Here is a 17,656-nt window from a genome sequence, read left to right as displayed (position 1 = left end):
GTAACACCTTGTTCCCTCCCTGCCTCCCCATATCACACTGTTATCTTCTTCTTCTTTTTTTAAACATCTGATATGAGATGATGATGAGGATAAAAAAAATTATGTAAAGGTTCACACTTTTTAAAATAGCTTTCACCTGCTCTGATTTCTGTCTTACTGGGTTTGTCAGACTGGCTCGCCACAGAGTTTTCTGAATATTTTATTCCATCTAAGTTAAAGCTCTAAATCAGATTTAAGCATTTAGGGGTTCTTTCTTCATATTACCAGATAACCCTGCCACTAATACCCTCTATTCCTCTGCTTACTTTCATCCTGTCATATTACTTTTTTATATCAGGTGTTTCGGGGTGACCAATAAGCGCCACCTTCCACTGACGTCATGACCAACGCTTCTTCTAAGGTCATTTAATTTTAATGTAGACTTAATTTTAATATCACAACAGTTGAAATAAAATAAACATTAAGAAATCAACAAATAATACTTTTAGTGTATATGGTATTTATTTATATATTCTCTGTTAAAGTAGTCTTTAGCATTAGCATTGATTTGGTTATTCGTTCAAGAGCTAACGTTATTACGTTGCCTAGCAACCACTCTTTCGCTTTCTGCTGGCAAATACTGTATAACGTAAAATAAAAATTAAAATAAAAACATTAAATCTTTCCACAGCGTCTAAAATGATAGTTTTTATTTAGCTTTTGTCAAAATATTGCTGTTGTTATTATTAGTATTTTATTAATATCCTAATATTAGTCACAGTGCGTCGTAATTACGTTACAGCGTCCCCGTCCCCCTCGTAGCCGTCCCGAGCCGCCATGGCCACTACGCACGCTTTCTGCGCACACGCCACCGTGCTGTCCTTTGTTCCTCATTCATAAAGCGGCTTCACGAGCACGGGGATGTGTCACCGTGAACCCCTCGCACGGAAAGGACCGCTGGCCCTTTAAGGGTTATGTAGCAGGGCTAGCTGATGTAGGACGAGCCGACCGTGCGTTTCTCTGCTCGAGCTCCCGCTGCCATCCTCGTCATGGCCTCCGTACACCCGCCACCGACACCACCACCGAGGATGAACCGACCAGCCATCGACCCTTCCCTTCCCGGAGCGGAGACGGACGTCAAGCCGAAGCAGAGGCACCGGTAGAGGCGAGCCGCGCCGGGGAGAGCCGCCTCACATCCAAATGCCACCCCGGTTTCCTCATCCATGCCTTCGTTTAAAGCCAAGTACAGCTATACGATAAAGAGGGGTGCGAACCCGGGCGGCGGCGGCGGAAACATGACAACGGACAAGGATTATTCTCTTAATCTGTCGGTGCAGCAAGTGCTGAGCCTTTGGGTGCAAGGCTCGGCGCTGCACCACTTCACAGGTATGCGGAATGAAAGGTGCCGCTATTCTGCTGCTTCATTTTTTATTTTTTAAATGTGTTCAGTGAAAAAGTCATCACCACCAGCAGCATGTGCAGCTTCCTTTTTAAAGAAGAATATATATAAATATCATTCAAATATATGTGGTCATTTTTCTTGTAGCCAGCAGGAAGGGCATGGCTGCTGTTATGCATAGGGGGCATCTGTGTGCCACCTTTCCATCCCACCTCCCCATCTCTGTCTCTGCAAGCTGGTGTGTTTTATTGGTGATGCTGGGCCTGAACCACAACATCAACAAAACAAAACAAAATCTCACTCTTTTATTCAGGAGTCCGTCAGGAAAAATAATGACAACATTCGGCTAATTAATCTTTCTGCTTCGTGAATGCGTAGTAAATGTGGCCTCCTCCCCCTCCTTTGTCTTTCAGTAAAGGGGCAATTAGAGGGAGGGTCCTCTTAGCGGGCAGGGATGCTGTCTGGGATGGTCCTGACTCTAGAAGTAGTGAGGCTGAGTTCAATTCCCTGTTTTATTTGAATGCAGTTGAGCCAGAGCATGTCTGCTTTGATATTGAAGGTAATATGCAGCTGTAAATACGAGATGAGGGCATCTCTGCGGGCTGATGGCTGAACTGTCACTTGTTGATACAGATGATTGAGCTGCTGCCATCAATTATGTGCTTTGTACCAAAACAAAATGCTTACAAGATGACTTTCTTCCTCCTTTTTTATTTGTAAGGAGGTTTAAGAAAAGTGGAAGAAATGCATGAAAGTTCCTATGACACAAAAACAGATCACGGGGCACCAAAAAAGCAATGTGTGGGCATTTTATCTCTTCTTTCCAAGCAGAATGAACTTCCTCAGCAAGAAATATTATTACTTGCCAGCTGTTCAAAGCATTGTCATCACTTTTCTTTTTTCTTTTTTTGAGGAAGTGGACGGGGGACCGTGTGTGTTGCACATTATAGAAATTCTTGCATTTCACTCTGCAAAGTGAGGAGCCGGACGTGTAGTCATGGCTGGCTTGGCACAGACCGGTTGTCTAATATGCAGCTGACATCCTGTGTTGAGAAACACATCATGCAGGGATGGAAGGGAAAAAAAGGAACAGTTGATCACGCTGACTCAGCAGGAAGTTGCAGTGCAATGTAGAAGTTTGTGGTATCTGAGCTGCAGCGGCGAGAAGAGAGCTGTGAGGAGCTAACGCCCCAGGGCTTTACAGAATACTGTTCACAAATCTCACACCTGACCCCCCAGACAGGTGAAAAACGACCTCCTGAGACATTAAAGAAGGTCAGGGGGGACAGTTGGGGAGCCCTGAACGGATAGATAAACTTTTATCTGTGCCCCTGGGGAGTGCTTCCTGTTTATGAGGCGTGCACAGCAGGCGGTTTCACTTCAGAAAACCAGTGAAAAGAACATATTTAAATGTGAACAGCTACTTTGAAATTGTCTCACTTTGATGAATCACAGTCAATAAAAACATGCTGTTCTTGTCACTCATTTATTATCTATCTGTGGGATTTGTGGTACGATTGAGATGCATTTAAGGAAGTGCCATTTACACACAGACCTTTCCGATGTCAGAGTGTGTAACTTTAGAAATCTGATGATCAGATAAATATCCAATTCTTAATCCAGCATGCACCAGGTGCTGTTAATCTGCCGATTGCTAATTGTGTGGCGACACAGGCAGAACAGCAGAGCTGCTCATGTGCAGCTCATGAGGAGAAAGGAGGAAGAGCAGAGAGACGCCAGCGTAATGCATTGCATATGCATAGATATTTACCAGCTGGAGGGCACTGAAATGTATTTAACCTCATTTATTACAGCAATGAGTGCTTTAGCCTGTCTTGATTAGAATAAATAAGTGTATGAATATCGGTTAAACAGGGAAACTCATACAACATCATGTTTATTTTGCGCTTTTATCCCTTTTTTTGTTTTTTTTTACCTGCTTTGGTCTTAGAAAATGAAAAATATTCAATGCATTAGCCTACTTGGGGGGTGGTTAATTGACACCCAGCGGGTTAATGAACTTGTAATAGACTTGCAGAAATCCTGTATTATCAGTTCACAATAATAATGTCAAAAGGCTTTCTTAGTTTTAATTGTTTGCCTGCTGTGATTACGCGATGATCAGATTGCTAAAAAGTCATTTTATTATCTCACACAGTAACATGTTGTGTAGCTGTTCTTCGTGTAAAGCTAATCAGTTGTGTTCACTCTGCACGTTCCCTGATCTGCAGCTTTTTAGCTCAGCATGTCTGGTGTTTAGCTGTTTGCTTTAGCCTTTATCTCTTTGCAAACAAGCACACAAAAGCAAAAAGAGCTCAGGTGAAGCTGTAAAACATACACACAAAAACAGAAAGCGCAACTTGGCTGCTCAGTTAAAGGTCCAGATATTTCTGTCAGGAGTTGGCAGACAACTAAACAGAAGGTATAGTGGAGTTTAGCAGGTTCAGATAAAAGCATCGAGTCTATGTATGGGCACATGCAGCTATATTAGGAGTTAAAGCTTTGTGTGAATGCCAAGCAGCAACCTTCAGGATTTAAAAACATTGCACCAATGCTGAAGTGGCAAAAGCTGCAGTTCCTCCAGTGGCCACTTGAGGCTTTCTCCTAAAACAAGTCAATCCCCATAGACTCCTGTGTTAAAATAAACTTTAAAGCATTAAAAGCATCTTTACAGCCTCAGTGGATGTTTTCCCACATCATAACTATCAACACAGGCTTAAATTTTCTTTTCTTTCTTTCTTTTTGTAAATAAATTTATGCATCTGGATGCTAAAGTGAAGATCGTGGTCGCTTTGAGTGACAGGCGTTCCCAAGGCACCTGGATTTGATCACAGTCTGCTGGGCCTCACCTCCACTGCCATGTTTGTGCTGTTGGTGCCTTTTGGAGCATTTGCAGTGGCATTATCTTATTGGTCTTTTACTTTGCACTAATTAGCAGGTATGCTTTTCTGTGTGGTGCATGTGTACAGTTTAACGATACATCACGTCATAGTAGCTCGGTTCTCCGAAAAAGAAGAAGCATCATCCGAAATGGAATCAACATTAGCATAGTCCTCTTCTTGTTCTGCATCACGGGACAGAGTCACTGCCAGATGTGTCAGGCTGGCTCTCCCTCTCTCCACGTTTGGACAAACCCATCCTTCGTCGTCTTGAGAGGTGAACTCGGCAGCCTTCTGCTTCGAGAAGCTGCGGCTTCAACACGGGAATGGTTCATGTTCTGCAGCCGCCTGTGTACTCCAACCTCTGACGAGGCACCAAATACACGAGCCCCTGCTTTTTAAAAATTCTGTCCTGTTGACAGGCGAGCTCTAAAGCCGCCGTGCTGACAAAGACCTCGGCCTGTAGTTGCGGATTAGCAGAAGTTAATACTGTGCTCTCACTGTGTTTTAGCCTGTGTTCGCTCCTATCTCTGAACATGACACAGCACTTTACTGCACTCATTTCTCACCCTATAGGTGCTTCTTCATAGCCGTGACCACCTGCGCTGCCTGCTGTCCCCTGAAACTAAATGTGCACCTCACCTTCCAGCATCTGCTGCAATGCAAAAAAAATTAGCTGCCATGGATAATTTTAGTCGGCTGAGATAAATAACGAGCCTCGTGTCTCCACTGAACATTTCACCCGACCCATTTTCTCTCTAAATCGAGCTTGTAACTTATCAAGAAATGCAACAGATTTCCTCCAGCTATGCTATTAAATATTATTCTGACCAGCATGACAGGTTACTGTTACAGAAGAGAGATCACGCTGACATTTGGTCCTCAGTAGGTGTCCGGGTCAGGCTCCATCCATCAGTGATGGTGGAAGACTATACGGATTATTTTATCAGTAAGTAGAAACACAGAGTATCCCAGCTGTCCTCTCCATTTGTGAAATTTTTGGCAAAGTTGATCTCACTGAACCCTTACATATTGAATCTAACCGTGAGGTTTAGAGGAGAAACTTCTAGCATTTGCGGCCAATCAGCTTACCTGCCATTCACCGTTAGTTACGTTGAACTCCGCATTTTTCTTTTCTTTTTCTCAGACTTCTGCTAACCAACTCATTCCCTTAACTACACATAAACTAATGGTGTTTGTGATTGTCTGTTTAACCTGTGGATGTCTGTAGTTCTTTAGACCGAGTGGGCGATATCACAGTCTGTGTGCGATGATGTTAGCATTGCATAACCTCCTCCAGGATCTTTGAGTTTCATCTTTTCCAGCCTGCATTAAAGGCCGGCTCTCTCTACACGATGCTGAATCCTGATCAGCTTTCGTGTCGTCGGGGGCTACAGTTAAGCGGCGCTCTCTCTCCCTGTACTTCCTGTATGTGTGTCTCTCTTATGTCTTGGGTCCCATCACAGATATCACTCTCTCCTCTGCTGCTGGATGCTTGCAGAAAGACAGCAGTGGATACACTGCAGCGTGATCTGCGTGCTCAGTCATTTAAGACAAAAAGCCATTGTGTTACTCCGCTGTCACGTCTCTCTCCGCCTGGCCCGGCGCTCGCCTGCCGGATCAATAAGTAGATGTAGGCACTCAGTGGACTGTGGAGGAGCTCGGTTAAATGGATATGCTAAAGAGGTCCTCGTGTCCCAGAGCTCTGAGAAATACTTGGTAATAGAATTGGGCGTTGTGATGTTTACACTGCAAAATAATGTCACGTTTCCTGTTTGCATCGCGCCCACACACAGACAGCATTGCCATGCTTCGGCTGGGTCATCCTTTCTCACTTGGTGTCTTTTCTTCTTCAGTTATCTCACGGCCAGCTGGCTCCTTCTGGCTCCCACGGTGCCAGGGGTTCAACCAAAGGCCCCTCGCTGGCAAAGTGCAATGAAGCCGGAGCCTTTTTAGACAAAGCTGGCCTGTGCCACAGAAAGACAGGGAGAACGAGGAGGAGGAGGAGGAGGAGGAAGAATGTGATTTTTAAATGCTGTTTACTGTTCTCATTTTCAGTGGAGTCCGTTATAACGGCAGCACAGTCTGGACCCTGCAGGGTGCATTATGTGTATTCTAGGAGAACAGTCGAGTTTGGTGGAAGCTAATTAGATGATTTTGCTGGCATTTTAGGGATTATCAGCATTTTTAGTTTGCAGACGTTTGTTTCTACAATTACATTTTTTTTTTCAGAAAGCTTATCTCCAGTCAGGATGGTCACAAAAGGCGGCCGTATGCTATTGTTTTCCATTTACCGCTTCATGTCGGGCTCGCTGTCTGAAATGTCGCTCTGAGCGGTTTTATACATCTCCGCCACGGGTCCATCGCCACGGTCGGCTGCCTCTTTGATGAGGCTTGACTTAGACGGTGGCTGCTGTAGATTGAAATCCTCCCCTCGCCTCACAGACGTGCAGCAGCGGCTGTAGCTCTGCATCTTGGCTGAGCTGCAGTGTTTCATCTTGGAAGCACTCTTTATAAGCAGTAAATGTGAATTTTTCAAGACTAGAACGGAATATTATAAGTTGTGTCTTCCCCCTCGGGATTACTTATTATCGGCGTTTGTTTGCATGAAGCTCTTTTGTTCAGAAGAGCTTCTTATCACTAATGCGGCTCAGTAAGGTGAAGGCCTGCCTCCCACCACTGCATGACTCTGAGACAGAGTCTCACGCTTTTATTACCTCTCTTAGACTTTCGTAGCTCTTTATTTGTCGGCTCTGATCAGTCGTTACTTCGTTGTCAGCAGGCTGTAGAAAATGCAGCAGCTCGCCTTTAGACAGGAAAGAAACATGGTGATCACACCTTTTCTGGCCTCCTTACACTGTCTTCCTGTCCATCAGGATCCAGTTTAAAATTTACTTGTTTTTAAAAGCCTTATTGGTTTGGTGCCACCTTACTTAACAGAACTTTCGGAGCCTCTGACCAGATAGTCCAGTCCAGGCTTAAAAGCAAAGTCTACAAAGTCTTTGTAGTGGCAGCTCCTAACTTTTGGAACAACCAAACTTCCCACGTACAGCTCAGTCATTTTAAAACAACTGCTTATTCTTGTTTTCTTTCAGGTCTAGATGAGCAGGATAGCCTGATGCAAATACGGCCTTATTTAATTAGTTTTATTTGTTGATTTTTATTGTGTATTTGCTGTTTATTTATTGACTGTATATTTTTTTACAACCTGAGGTTGTTGCTGAAAGCTAGGATAAAGTTTATTGAGATGGTTAAAAAAAAATTAAAGCAGCTGATGTACAGATATCCCACTAAGCCCCTGCTTCTGTCTGTGTTCAGGTTGCAGTAGTAAATAAGCAGCTTTTATCTATAAAGCAGGTTTTCTGTTACAAACCTGTTGTCTTTAAGTCCTGTTTCAAGTTTCATGTGTAATCGACGTTATGCAAACCAAAGCTGACCTTTATATGTAAATGCAGCTATTTCACTAAAATAAAGGAAGCAAAATAAATCACAAGGGCTTAAATCACCGTTTCCCAGTATCGTTGTTTTGATCATTGTGATGTCAAATCAAATCACTGTACATCAAGGATGGACATGATCACTGCTTTAAAACGTAATTAGATTAAATCAAGCTTGTAATTTATCAATAAGTGCAACAGACAGACTCTGACTAAGAATTCAAATGTTATTTTGGCCAGAGTTTTACAGAGACCATTACAGATTTATCCACTGAAGGCAGATTTCACTGACATTTGGTCCTCGGTGGGTGTCGAGGTCATCCATCTGTGTTTGTGCTCCATGATGGTGGAAGGAATATTCAGAAGTCCCAATACAACTGTGTTAAAGTGTTCCAACACAAGGAAAAGCATTGTAAAAGTATAGAAAAAGAAAAGCGAAGCCTTAAACGTGCTTTCTGTTTACAGACCAGCAGGACAGGTCAGAAACACATAAAAACATTAAAAGCTGGGACCAGTCTGCTTCAGGATGGTTTCTTTGGTAAACAATTCATAATTCATTTTGTAAGTGAAAGCTGCTTCTGTTCCTCAAATCGATATTTAATTTCATGCTTCACCAGAAATGAAAGTACTCTGTTAAAGTCATATATATTAGAATAGGGGATTGTTGTTACTTTAATGTGCCAGCTGACTGATTTTAAAATGGTGATGTAAACCAACAAATAGGAAAAAATGTAGTCTTTATGTTTGCAGTAACTATCATTATACATCATCATTGTTATTAACCAGTAAATATAAAAAAATGTGAAAATGTAAAAATATTTATTTCAGTGCAAGCGGTGATTTCTCTAATTTGTTGCCATGTTTGATGTTCAGGCTGTATCTGATCTGTGTTGTTGGCTCTCTCTCCCTGCAGAGATGTGGTACTGGGTCTTCCTGTGGTGTCTCTTCTCCTCGCTCTTCGTCCACGGGGCGGTGGGGCTGCTCATGTTAGTCATGCTGCAGCGCCACAAGCGGGGACGCCTCATCACCCTGGTGCTGGTCAGCGTGGGTTTCCTGGCCTCGCTCTCCGGAGGCGTCATCACTAGTAAGCCCATTTACTTCCCCTTTTGTTTTCTTGCTGACGGGTTATTTTTAGAGCGACCTCAGAGTGCGGCGTTCAGCACCCAGAAGAAGACGAGAGGTGACAGGAAGGCAGAGCGAGCGCTGGGTGAGGTGACCGTGTGTTAACTCGTGTCAACTAGAAGAAAACAGAAGCTGACAGAGAGACAGGGAGGAGAAAGATTTTTAGACTAATCTGCTTCTGTGTTTACCTGCCTGTTTGTTTATGTGGCCCAGGAAACTTCAACGTGTCGGCACGATAAGGGTTCATTTAATTTAACAACATTTTTGTGATTGGCTGGACTGCTGTCGCTGGTAGGAAGAGTTTGCACCCAAAAAATACCAACCACACACACACACACACACACACACACACACACACAAATGACCTAAACACTAACTTTGAAGATATTCCAAACAACAACAACAAGAACATTTAAAGGTACATTTTGTAAAATCCCTATTCAGATTTTTTTTTTTAAATTCACGCCACTGAGTGTTAGATTCGTCTATGCACTGTAACAAAGACCTCTAACTAATCCTCACCTGACTATTACAATGTTTTATGTTAAGAAATCAAGGATATACTGTCCACTTTCACTCTGTCTCTTAAGCAGTCAGTAGTTTAACCAACCATCCCAGTGATGTAATGTTCTGTACGGGCACAAGTTCAGTATCTTTCCCATCTTTGCTTCCTCCTGGGCTACAGTTACTGCCCCCCCAGCTAGGCAGCCTCCCATCCAAGTACTAACCAGGCCCACCCTGGCCAAGATCAGCAGAGACTGGGCGTGTTTAGGGTGGTATGGGGATGAGCAGTGACATGCTAGTATAAAGTTAACAAATTACACTCCTACCTGGTCTTTGAGCTGCTTGAAGAAGTCTGGCGTGTTTCCTTTTTTTGTTCCAAATGCTCAAACGATTTAAATGTGGGTGTTTAGTCTTTTGCTTGAAGCAGACTTTTAGCTGCATCTACAGATTTTCTACATGTTGCTGTTCATCAGATGTCTGCAGTAACCTCAGAACAAATGGGGAAAAACAAAAAACAAAATACAGTCTTATTTCTTGACACCACCCCACTTTAAGTTAACAGTCAGTTCCTTTAGTCAATTCTAAGAGCTACATCATTACATCCAAGTGAATGTGTTAAGGTTTGGGCGGCTTTGAGACAAATTCTCAAGTAGCGACAGGCTGTTACAGTCACAGTAGGGAAAAACAGTGGTTGGAGAATGGAACACAACCAAAATGAACGCAGCTGACAATTTGATGTGTCAAGACGGCAATAAAACAGCAATAAGATGAAGTCTGTCTGTGATTAGATGGGGTGCAGTCAGTCGATTGAAAGTGGTGGAAAGTAAGCATGCATCCTCAGGCCAGGAGCTGTTGGTCGCTGCAACTACTCACTCAGAGCAAAACATTTTTCTTTTCCTTTTTCTAGTCGCAAAAAAGGTGCTGTCCTATTTTTACTCTAGTGTGACTGATCCATTAGGGTAAGAAGGTAAGAAGTCCCAGTGCACCTCAGGTCACGTTCCCTGCAGAGTCCATGGGTATCACATTTCAGCACTAATGATGATACCTGCAAGTCTGCATTAGAAATGAGGGGCAGCGGATCCTTGAAGACCAGGGGTAATTAGTCTGAGGCCATCTAATTCATCTCTCTTTGTTAACACTTAATATAACACAGTAGAGTGGTGCAGATAGTTATCTATAATACATGATGACATCTGTGGTGACTGTGAAGTAAAAATACCTTAAAATACTCTAAAAAGGCAGAAATCAGGAATTGTTAATCATTTATTTTCTACTGTGAATCAAAACGGTGAGGAAATCTGTTCGCTGTCTGCACGTTTTAATAACTGGCACTTGTTTTCATTGTTATACCAGGTGTGATATGTTATCTTGAGCTAGGACAAATATCAGTATTTTGTATCCAATACAGTGGGGCAAAAAAGTATTTAGTCAGCCACCGATTGTGCAAGTTCCCCGACCTAAAATGATGACAGAGGTCAGTAATTTGCACCAGAGGTACACTTCAACTGTGAGAGACAGAATGTGAAAAAAAAATCCATGAATCCACATGGTAGGATTTGTAAAGAATTTATTCGTAAATCATATTTTTGAAACACAAAAATATTCACTTTATTATTTTTTTAAACACTGCAGGTGAAGCTGATATCCAGGCTTTGTTTATTTGCCTTTACCTTCCCCTCACTGTATCAGTGTGAGAGCACAGGGTGTGTAAATAGACCTGCGTCTATCGTAGCGTAGGGCTCTGTGGATGACTCACTCACCGTCACAGATGTGAGCTGGTGCCCCAAAAATAGAAAAGCCGCTTTATTATTAATGTGTAGCAATCAGAGTGAGCTAGACTATTGACAGCGTCACCAGCCATGTGTACGCGAGCCCGGCACAAAATCAGAGTGTGTGTTTGTGTGTGTGTGTGTGTGGAGACTGCAAAGGCAGCAGTCGCAGCTGAGTAGAAGTAAAAGAAAGGTCATGCAGCAGAGAGGAAATGTCAGCCTTTAATAGTTGTTTAAAGTCCTTTTCTATAACATTAAATGTCCAGGACTCTGATTTGAGCTACAGTTTAGAGTCTACAGGCCTCAGTTGACATGTTACATGTTTAAGTTTATGTTGTGTTTGGAAGGTTTGCATGATGGCACAGCTTCGTGTGTTTCAACTAAGCAAACCACAAGCACATTGTCCTTTAGACAAATGAGTCCAAATCGGTGATGTTTGGTAATAATGCAAAGTGCATAATATCAGCAGCACAAATAAATGTTATTGTCATGCACAATGGAGGAGGCGTGATCCTTTGGGCTTGGTTTGCAGCCAATGGGTCCGGGCACCTTCCAGTGCCAGACTGATGTTTAAGACCTGAACACTAAACCCCTGTTGATACTAAAAGCTGAAGATTTAGACACAGAAACCAACCTCTTTCTCTTTTTAATCAGGACACACGTGCAATTTTTCTTTTAGTTTTTAATACAAACACAAAGCAAAGATGAGAAACACTCCGACTTTAAAGCCAGTGTGATGCTACTTTAGAAATACTGGTTTTCCTTCTCCACACATTATTTTTTCTTTCTATCCGCCTGACGTGCAGGTTACTGAAGAGCCTTTTGTAACGCATGTAACAACATGATATAACTCTAATCTAATTGCTGAGTATAGCACAGTAACCTATTACATTACTGTTACTGAAAAATGTAACGTGATCACTTTGTTTTCTGTAAAAGCAGCAGCGATTGCATCCTCCACACCGTAAATATGATAACCTTGATGAAGGGAGGATTCGCTGGAGCGCTGCTGGTAGCTTTAACTGGTAAACTTTGTTTAGATTTTCTCGGCCTTCGAGTCCAGCAGTTTAAAAATAGCTCACTCGGCTTTGGTGCCTGGATTAGAGAAACGTCCTCTCCTGCTGTTTGTCTCAATCACGACTAGACGGACAGCGTGCAGTGAGAACTGCTGCAGGAAGAGCAGCGAGTCCGCTCCGAGTGTGGCTGCGAGGAGGCATGCACGAACACTCCTCCATCACTGACAGAAGGGCGAGACCAGGAGGGACATGTTTGTCTGCTGATCCCCTGACTGTGGATGTTCAGTTGGGTTTAATGGTGACAGGCAGCTGTGTGTGTGTCTTTCTCTTTGCCAGATCTTGTATTAGCATTGACTTTTAAATTTTTTTATCTCCCTCAGGCGCGGCCGTGGCGGGCGTTTACCGCGTGGCGGGGAAAGGCATGGCACCGCTGGAGGCGCTGGTGCTCGGCGTGGGCCAGACCACCCTCTCCGTCGTCATATCCTTCTCGCGGATCCTGGCCACGCTGTGAAGAAAACCCATGACGGGGTGAAAGCGGGCAAACCGAGCCGGGCAGAGACTTTAGGCCTGCTTTTATGGAAGGACATGAGGCACAAGTCCTCTGGACCTTTTGAGGGCCGGATCCAGGGTAGAGCGCCCCCCCCAGCGTCTCTGCACTGTGCAGGAAGGTCGTCATCGTGTCAGAGAGCAGCGCCGGGCAGAGGCTCGGCCTCAGCTTCTGGACCTGAAAGCCATGTTTCTGAGTTTCCAGAGTTATGCCACTTCTTCGTGCCAAAAGCCTTCTCTGTGAAAACAGCAAGCCTCGGTGGCCGACTGACTCTCAAAGGCTTTCTGTTGAACTTTTGAGGGAGGAGGAAAAAAAAATCTATTTTTTAAACAGCGACCTGTAATCGTGAGCTGATGATCTTTGGCGATCGGAACAAAAGTTCGGCAAACAAACAAAAGAACAGCAGTGTCCATCAGCAGTAAAACACCTTCATCAGTATTGAACCGCCGCCGCGCCTCTAGGCCTGCATACAGCTTCTCGCTCCTTCTCCTGAGATGGCTCGAAAGCCGCAGCATCCGACTCACGAGCAGGAAGAAGCTTTGAATTTTTGCACTTTGTAAATGTTGGCGAAGTGGCAGAGGAAAACCAGCATGTGATGATCGATTTTAAAGCGTGCCAACAACAACTCTGAGCGGAGTCAGAGGAGTAGTTTGGGGAGTGTGTTTATTGGCTTTCTTCCACAGACAGAGAGAGAGGATGAGATCAATGTCACTCTGATGTCTTTACTGTAAACAAAGGTGGAGCCGGGAGACAGTAAAGTTATCTACCTGCATCTGATTTATCTCTATTAAACAATATAACATAACATAATATAACAGGATATAATGATAATCGAGTTGCAGGAATTTGCTGTAATAATAAAAATATTTTCATTCGAAAAGTTGGAAAAGAACCAGATTAGAGAAAAGAAACGGAAATTTGACCATCCAGTATTTCCAGTGTGTGTGAGGCAAAAGTAGGTGTACCTGTGCTGTCAGTATGCAGGTTTTACGCCCATGAGCAGCAGTAAAGGCAGCTAAGCGTTCCTGTAATCATCGATCAGTCCTGCGCATCAACTCGGAGGGGTTTTTAGCCCATTCTTCCGTACAGGAGCGTTCAGACTCTGAGATTGCGGCGCGTTTCCTCGTGTGAACGCCTCGCTTCAGGTCTTACTTCGGTCAGGGATTGTATTTTCAACACATGACCTTTATTTTTCTTTGATCCTTCTTTGAGGTTCAGATCACGCACGCCTTCCTGCTGAGAGGCAGCGAGCCAGGCTCAAACCTTGACACCCCTCTTACATTTTACCCTCTAACGTCCCTCTAACGCAGTGGTAGGGAACTCCAGGCCTCGAGAGCCGTTGGTCAACACACCTGAATCAAATGATTAGTTCATTACCAGGCCTCTGGAGAACTTCAAGACATTGAGGAGGTCATTTAGCCACTTAAATCAGCTGTTTTGGATCAAGGACACATCTAAAACCTGCAGGACACCGGCTCTCGAGGCCTGGAGTTCCCTACCCCTGCTCTAACGTGTTTGATAGATCCCCTTTGTTTAAATAAATACACCTGATTGGCATCCTGTTGACTGAAAACATCCTTAGCTTCATATTCACGGTACAGACATCAGAGGGGCATCATCAAAACTTTTAGCAAGAAGGCTAATAAACGGTTTGTTGAACAAAACAGGAGCCGTCTGTAATAGGGAGTGATTTGGTTTGGCTCTTTATAGATTAATTCTTCCTTATTCAGGGTAAGAGGAGTAAAGGTGCGTCAGCATTGAAAAGGGTCACTTTGCTGCTTGAGAATCAGCATATTCCCAGAGAAATCGCTCCGAGTGAGTCTGTGAGTCCTGCAGGTGCAGATTTTCTGGAGCCCCGGTCCTCCTCGGCTCACCGTAGTGCTGCTTATGTCTGCACTGTTTCAGTATAAACTCCCCGTGGAAAGCCATCCTTCCCTCCCCGGAGAAGGTCACAGATTGTGCTGCTCTGATTTATTTTCTTCTTCTTCTTCTTCTTTTATTCTATGCCTACTTTTTTCTTTATTGTTTTGTTTATGAACCCATGCTCCTTAAGTTTAACTTTGCACGTTGCACTGACTTTAATCTGCCTTGTTTTAGATCAGTGTGCATTGACCCGATGCTATACACACGCAGACACAGATTATGATGATGAAGATGATGCTTTGGAAAAAACAAAATAATGTGAAGACTGTGCTCGAAGTTACTGTATGTAGATGCCAGACACAGGCGGTGCCGAAGAAAGTTCAACTTTGCCCAAACCTTCACCCAGGAGGTCGAAATACCAAAGTATCGCTCACAGTCTAGCTTTACTCATCCCGTTTTCTCATCTTACTGACGTCAACATAAAGAGTTAGTGGTTTTATGTACTTTTTAGGGACATTTGCACATTCAAAAATATGCTCGTGCTGATTTTTATTTCTTTTATTTTTTTTGCGGTTTTGTGGCTCTGAAGGTAAATTATGTAATGATGTAACAGTTTACTTTCACTACCAGCTCAGCACACAAGAGGGCGATATTGCACTGGAATGAAGTAGCAGCAGGAGCCTGAATGCCTGTGAGATGATTGTGGGGTTTGGAAATATTGAACAAAAAAAAAAGGTAAATGACCTGAAGCCCCTCCCCCTGTTTATTTTCCCCCTGTACCACTGGGTTGCTCTGCACGTGGTCTGCACCGCCCGTTTGAATGTGTAAGCTCAGCCTTCAGGGACCAATCGTGACTCACCTGCTGTCGGTGAAATCTGTTTCTGCGGGCACTTTGTGCATGTTCGTATGCGGCTCACAGGAGACTGATGAGCATCGTTGTCGCCGTGTTCGGTGTCGGTCTGAGCAGTCGTGCTTGTGACTAGAATAAAAGGATTTCCATGTGTTTTCTTTCATTGCGCTGGTGGTCGGAGAAGGGGTGTGAGGACCTACTACAAGTGACAGCAGTTTTACTGTCTTTACATAAAGTGGTTTTTTTTATGTGGCGATTAAAACTGCAAGAATGGACTCGATGCTGTCAGATCTGCACATCCAGAGCTGTACATAGCCGCAGTGTGCTTCATAAACAAACTAACCGCTGAATAGCATTCGCACCCGGTGCCATTACTGGTCATGACGGATATATGTGTGTGTTTTTCCGCTCCAGGTTCTGTGATTGAGCCGTGTGACCGTGAGTGTGCGTTGTAATATCTAAAGGAGACACCCAGCAACTAATAATCCCCTCTAGACTTTTAAAAAAGTAACGCCATCACGCTGCAGGAAGACACCCAGCTCAATAATCCTGTCTCTTTCAATAGGCTTATGATAGAAGCTGCACCCACCATTCGTACCAACACAGCCACCACCTCAAGTCTGCTGTTGCCCAAATGCCACAAATCCCGCCCCCCTCTCTTCCCAACCCCGAACACATACTGTGTACCCGCCGCTGTGGCTGCATGTGCAACGCAGCTCAGGTAACATGTGAATGGACTAACATGGACAATCCACCCAGAGACAAAGCTGTACATAAAACCCAAAGTGGCACTTCTCCTGTAGATAATGTACAATATCTTCTTTTTTAATTTTGTACCAGCCAAACTGCTGATATTTATAACTATTGCCTATTTATGTACAAACTGTTCTCCTGTACATACTCAGCAGGCGGTTGAAATAAAAATCTTTTGCAGCATAAAAAGCTCAGGAGTGTTGTTTCTGCTCTTTATGGATCGTCTTCGTCTCACAGCACAAACAGGAGGAGTGCGGAGGAACCTGGTGATAATGTTATGATATGTGTATCATATTTAATGCATCAGTTTTTGATACCTCTACATCATCAGTGTGATTTGTCTTAACTGCAACCCCGTTATATGTTTTCATAATAGCCAGGAAACCTACGCCTTCTTTGGGTAAACTGATGGCCAGCAGGGGGCGACTCTGCTGGGTGTGGAAGAGTCAGCGGGGAAAGCGGCCCTCTGCTCTCTGGTTCTGTGACCTCATTGAAACTCTTTCCTGTGGGCTCAGTCAATAATTTCAGGTCATACTGAATAAAAAATGAAGTTAATTTAGTAAATTATTGCTCACTGAGTGAGAAAGGAGGATCATTAACAAGTGAGCAGTCCTTCATCAGGCCTTCACCAGCTAGTGAGTTACATTATGGTGGCTGTGTCTGTCTTTTATACTGTATGTGGTTAGAAATTAAGAGGAAGGTTTTTAAAGTGTAGATTCAGCAGAAAAAAATTAGTCTTTTGGATACTTTTGATGGAGATGAACAGTCAGGTCCAGAAGCATTTGAGTGGTGGCACTTTTTTTTCTTTTGAGCACCACCTCAGTTGATTTGAAATCAAGACTTTCAGCTTTAATTCAAGGGGTTTAACAAAAGTGAACCGTAGAAGCATTACAGTCATTTTTGTCCACAGTCTGACGTTTTCAGAAGTTCAAAAGTAATGGACAACAGGCAGTTTCGTGCCCAGGTGAGGCTGGCCATGAAACTAACCAGATAAAAGCTTTGGAGTTGATTCCAAGTGTTGTTCTAAGTGCATTCAGTATGAGGTCCAAGAGCGGGAGGCCATCATTCAGCTGAGAAGCCAAAATAAGCATATCAGCATATAAAGACCATATTATTGTCTAAATGCTTAATAGACCTGACTTTATGGGCTTTTTAAAGGCTGTACAATTTAGTGTTTAAGATCACTAACAATGGTGACTGTGCCTTTTAATCTACCTAAAAGTGATAAAAGTTGTAGTTTTCTTTAACAGTTTTATTGGATTTACTTAATTTAAATTTAAATTTGAGCAATATTTCTTCTTTTTACATATACAAGGATCAAAAATGACTCTTTAAATCTGACCAGCTCCCTGTTTTTATTCTTGGATTACTTCCATATGAGCAGCATGGACTAATAATCCTCATTTGTCTCAGAACTGGCCCTTGGTGCAGCCTCTCAGTTCATCCTTCATCTGAAACAAACTGTTTCAGCTCCTTTTGAAGTTCAAAGTAATCTTTATTAAGGGTATCCGCTCTCACTGACATCATGAAGAGCCACG

General features: G+C 43.4%; 1 protein-coding gene across 1 annotated transcript; it reads left to right on the top strand.

Moving 5' to 3' along the window:
• Positions 1–766: 766 nt before the first annotated feature.
• On the top strand, positions 767–16,307 carry tmem170b (transmembrane protein 170B). Its single transcript, XM_085262735.1, has 3 exons — positions 767–1,365; positions 8,608–8,778; positions 12,486–16,307. Exons 1-3 carry the CDS (start codon positions 1,203–1,205, stop codon positions 12,614–12,616), a joined length of 465 nt encoding a protein of 154 aa, XP_085118861.1. The 5' UTR covers positions 767–1,202; the 3' UTR covers positions 12,617–16,307.
• The last annotated feature ends 1,349 nt before the right edge of the window (positions 16,308–17,656 follow it).

This window comes from Mchenga conophoros, linkage group LG22, assembly GCF_057382185.1.
Source record: "Mchenga conophoros isolate Kocher_MC1m ecotype Shallow Benthic linkage group LG22, M_conophoros_male_GT1.1, whole genome shotgun sequence".
Classification (NCBI taxonomy): domain Eukaryota; kingdom Metazoa; phylum Chordata; class Actinopteri; order Cichliformes; family Cichlidae; genus Mchenga; species Mchenga conophoros.
This window is presented reverse-complemented; position numbering and strand designations above follow the sequence as displayed.

Bases quoted from the DNA above. Each gene is read 5' to 3' on its own strand.
- tmem170b (XM_085262735.1), top strand. From the start codon at position 1,203: ATGCCTTCGTTTAAAGCCAAGTACAGCTATACGATAAAGAGGGGTGCG. The intron at 1,366-8,607 runs GTATGCGGAATG...CTCTCCCTGCAG, and splicing joins GGCGCTGCACCACTTCACAG to AGATGTGGTACTGGGTCTTC. The intron at 8,779-12,485 runs GTAAGCCCATTT...TATCTCCCTCAG, and splicing joins CTCCGGAGGCGTCATCACTA to GCGCGGCCGTGGCGGGCGTT.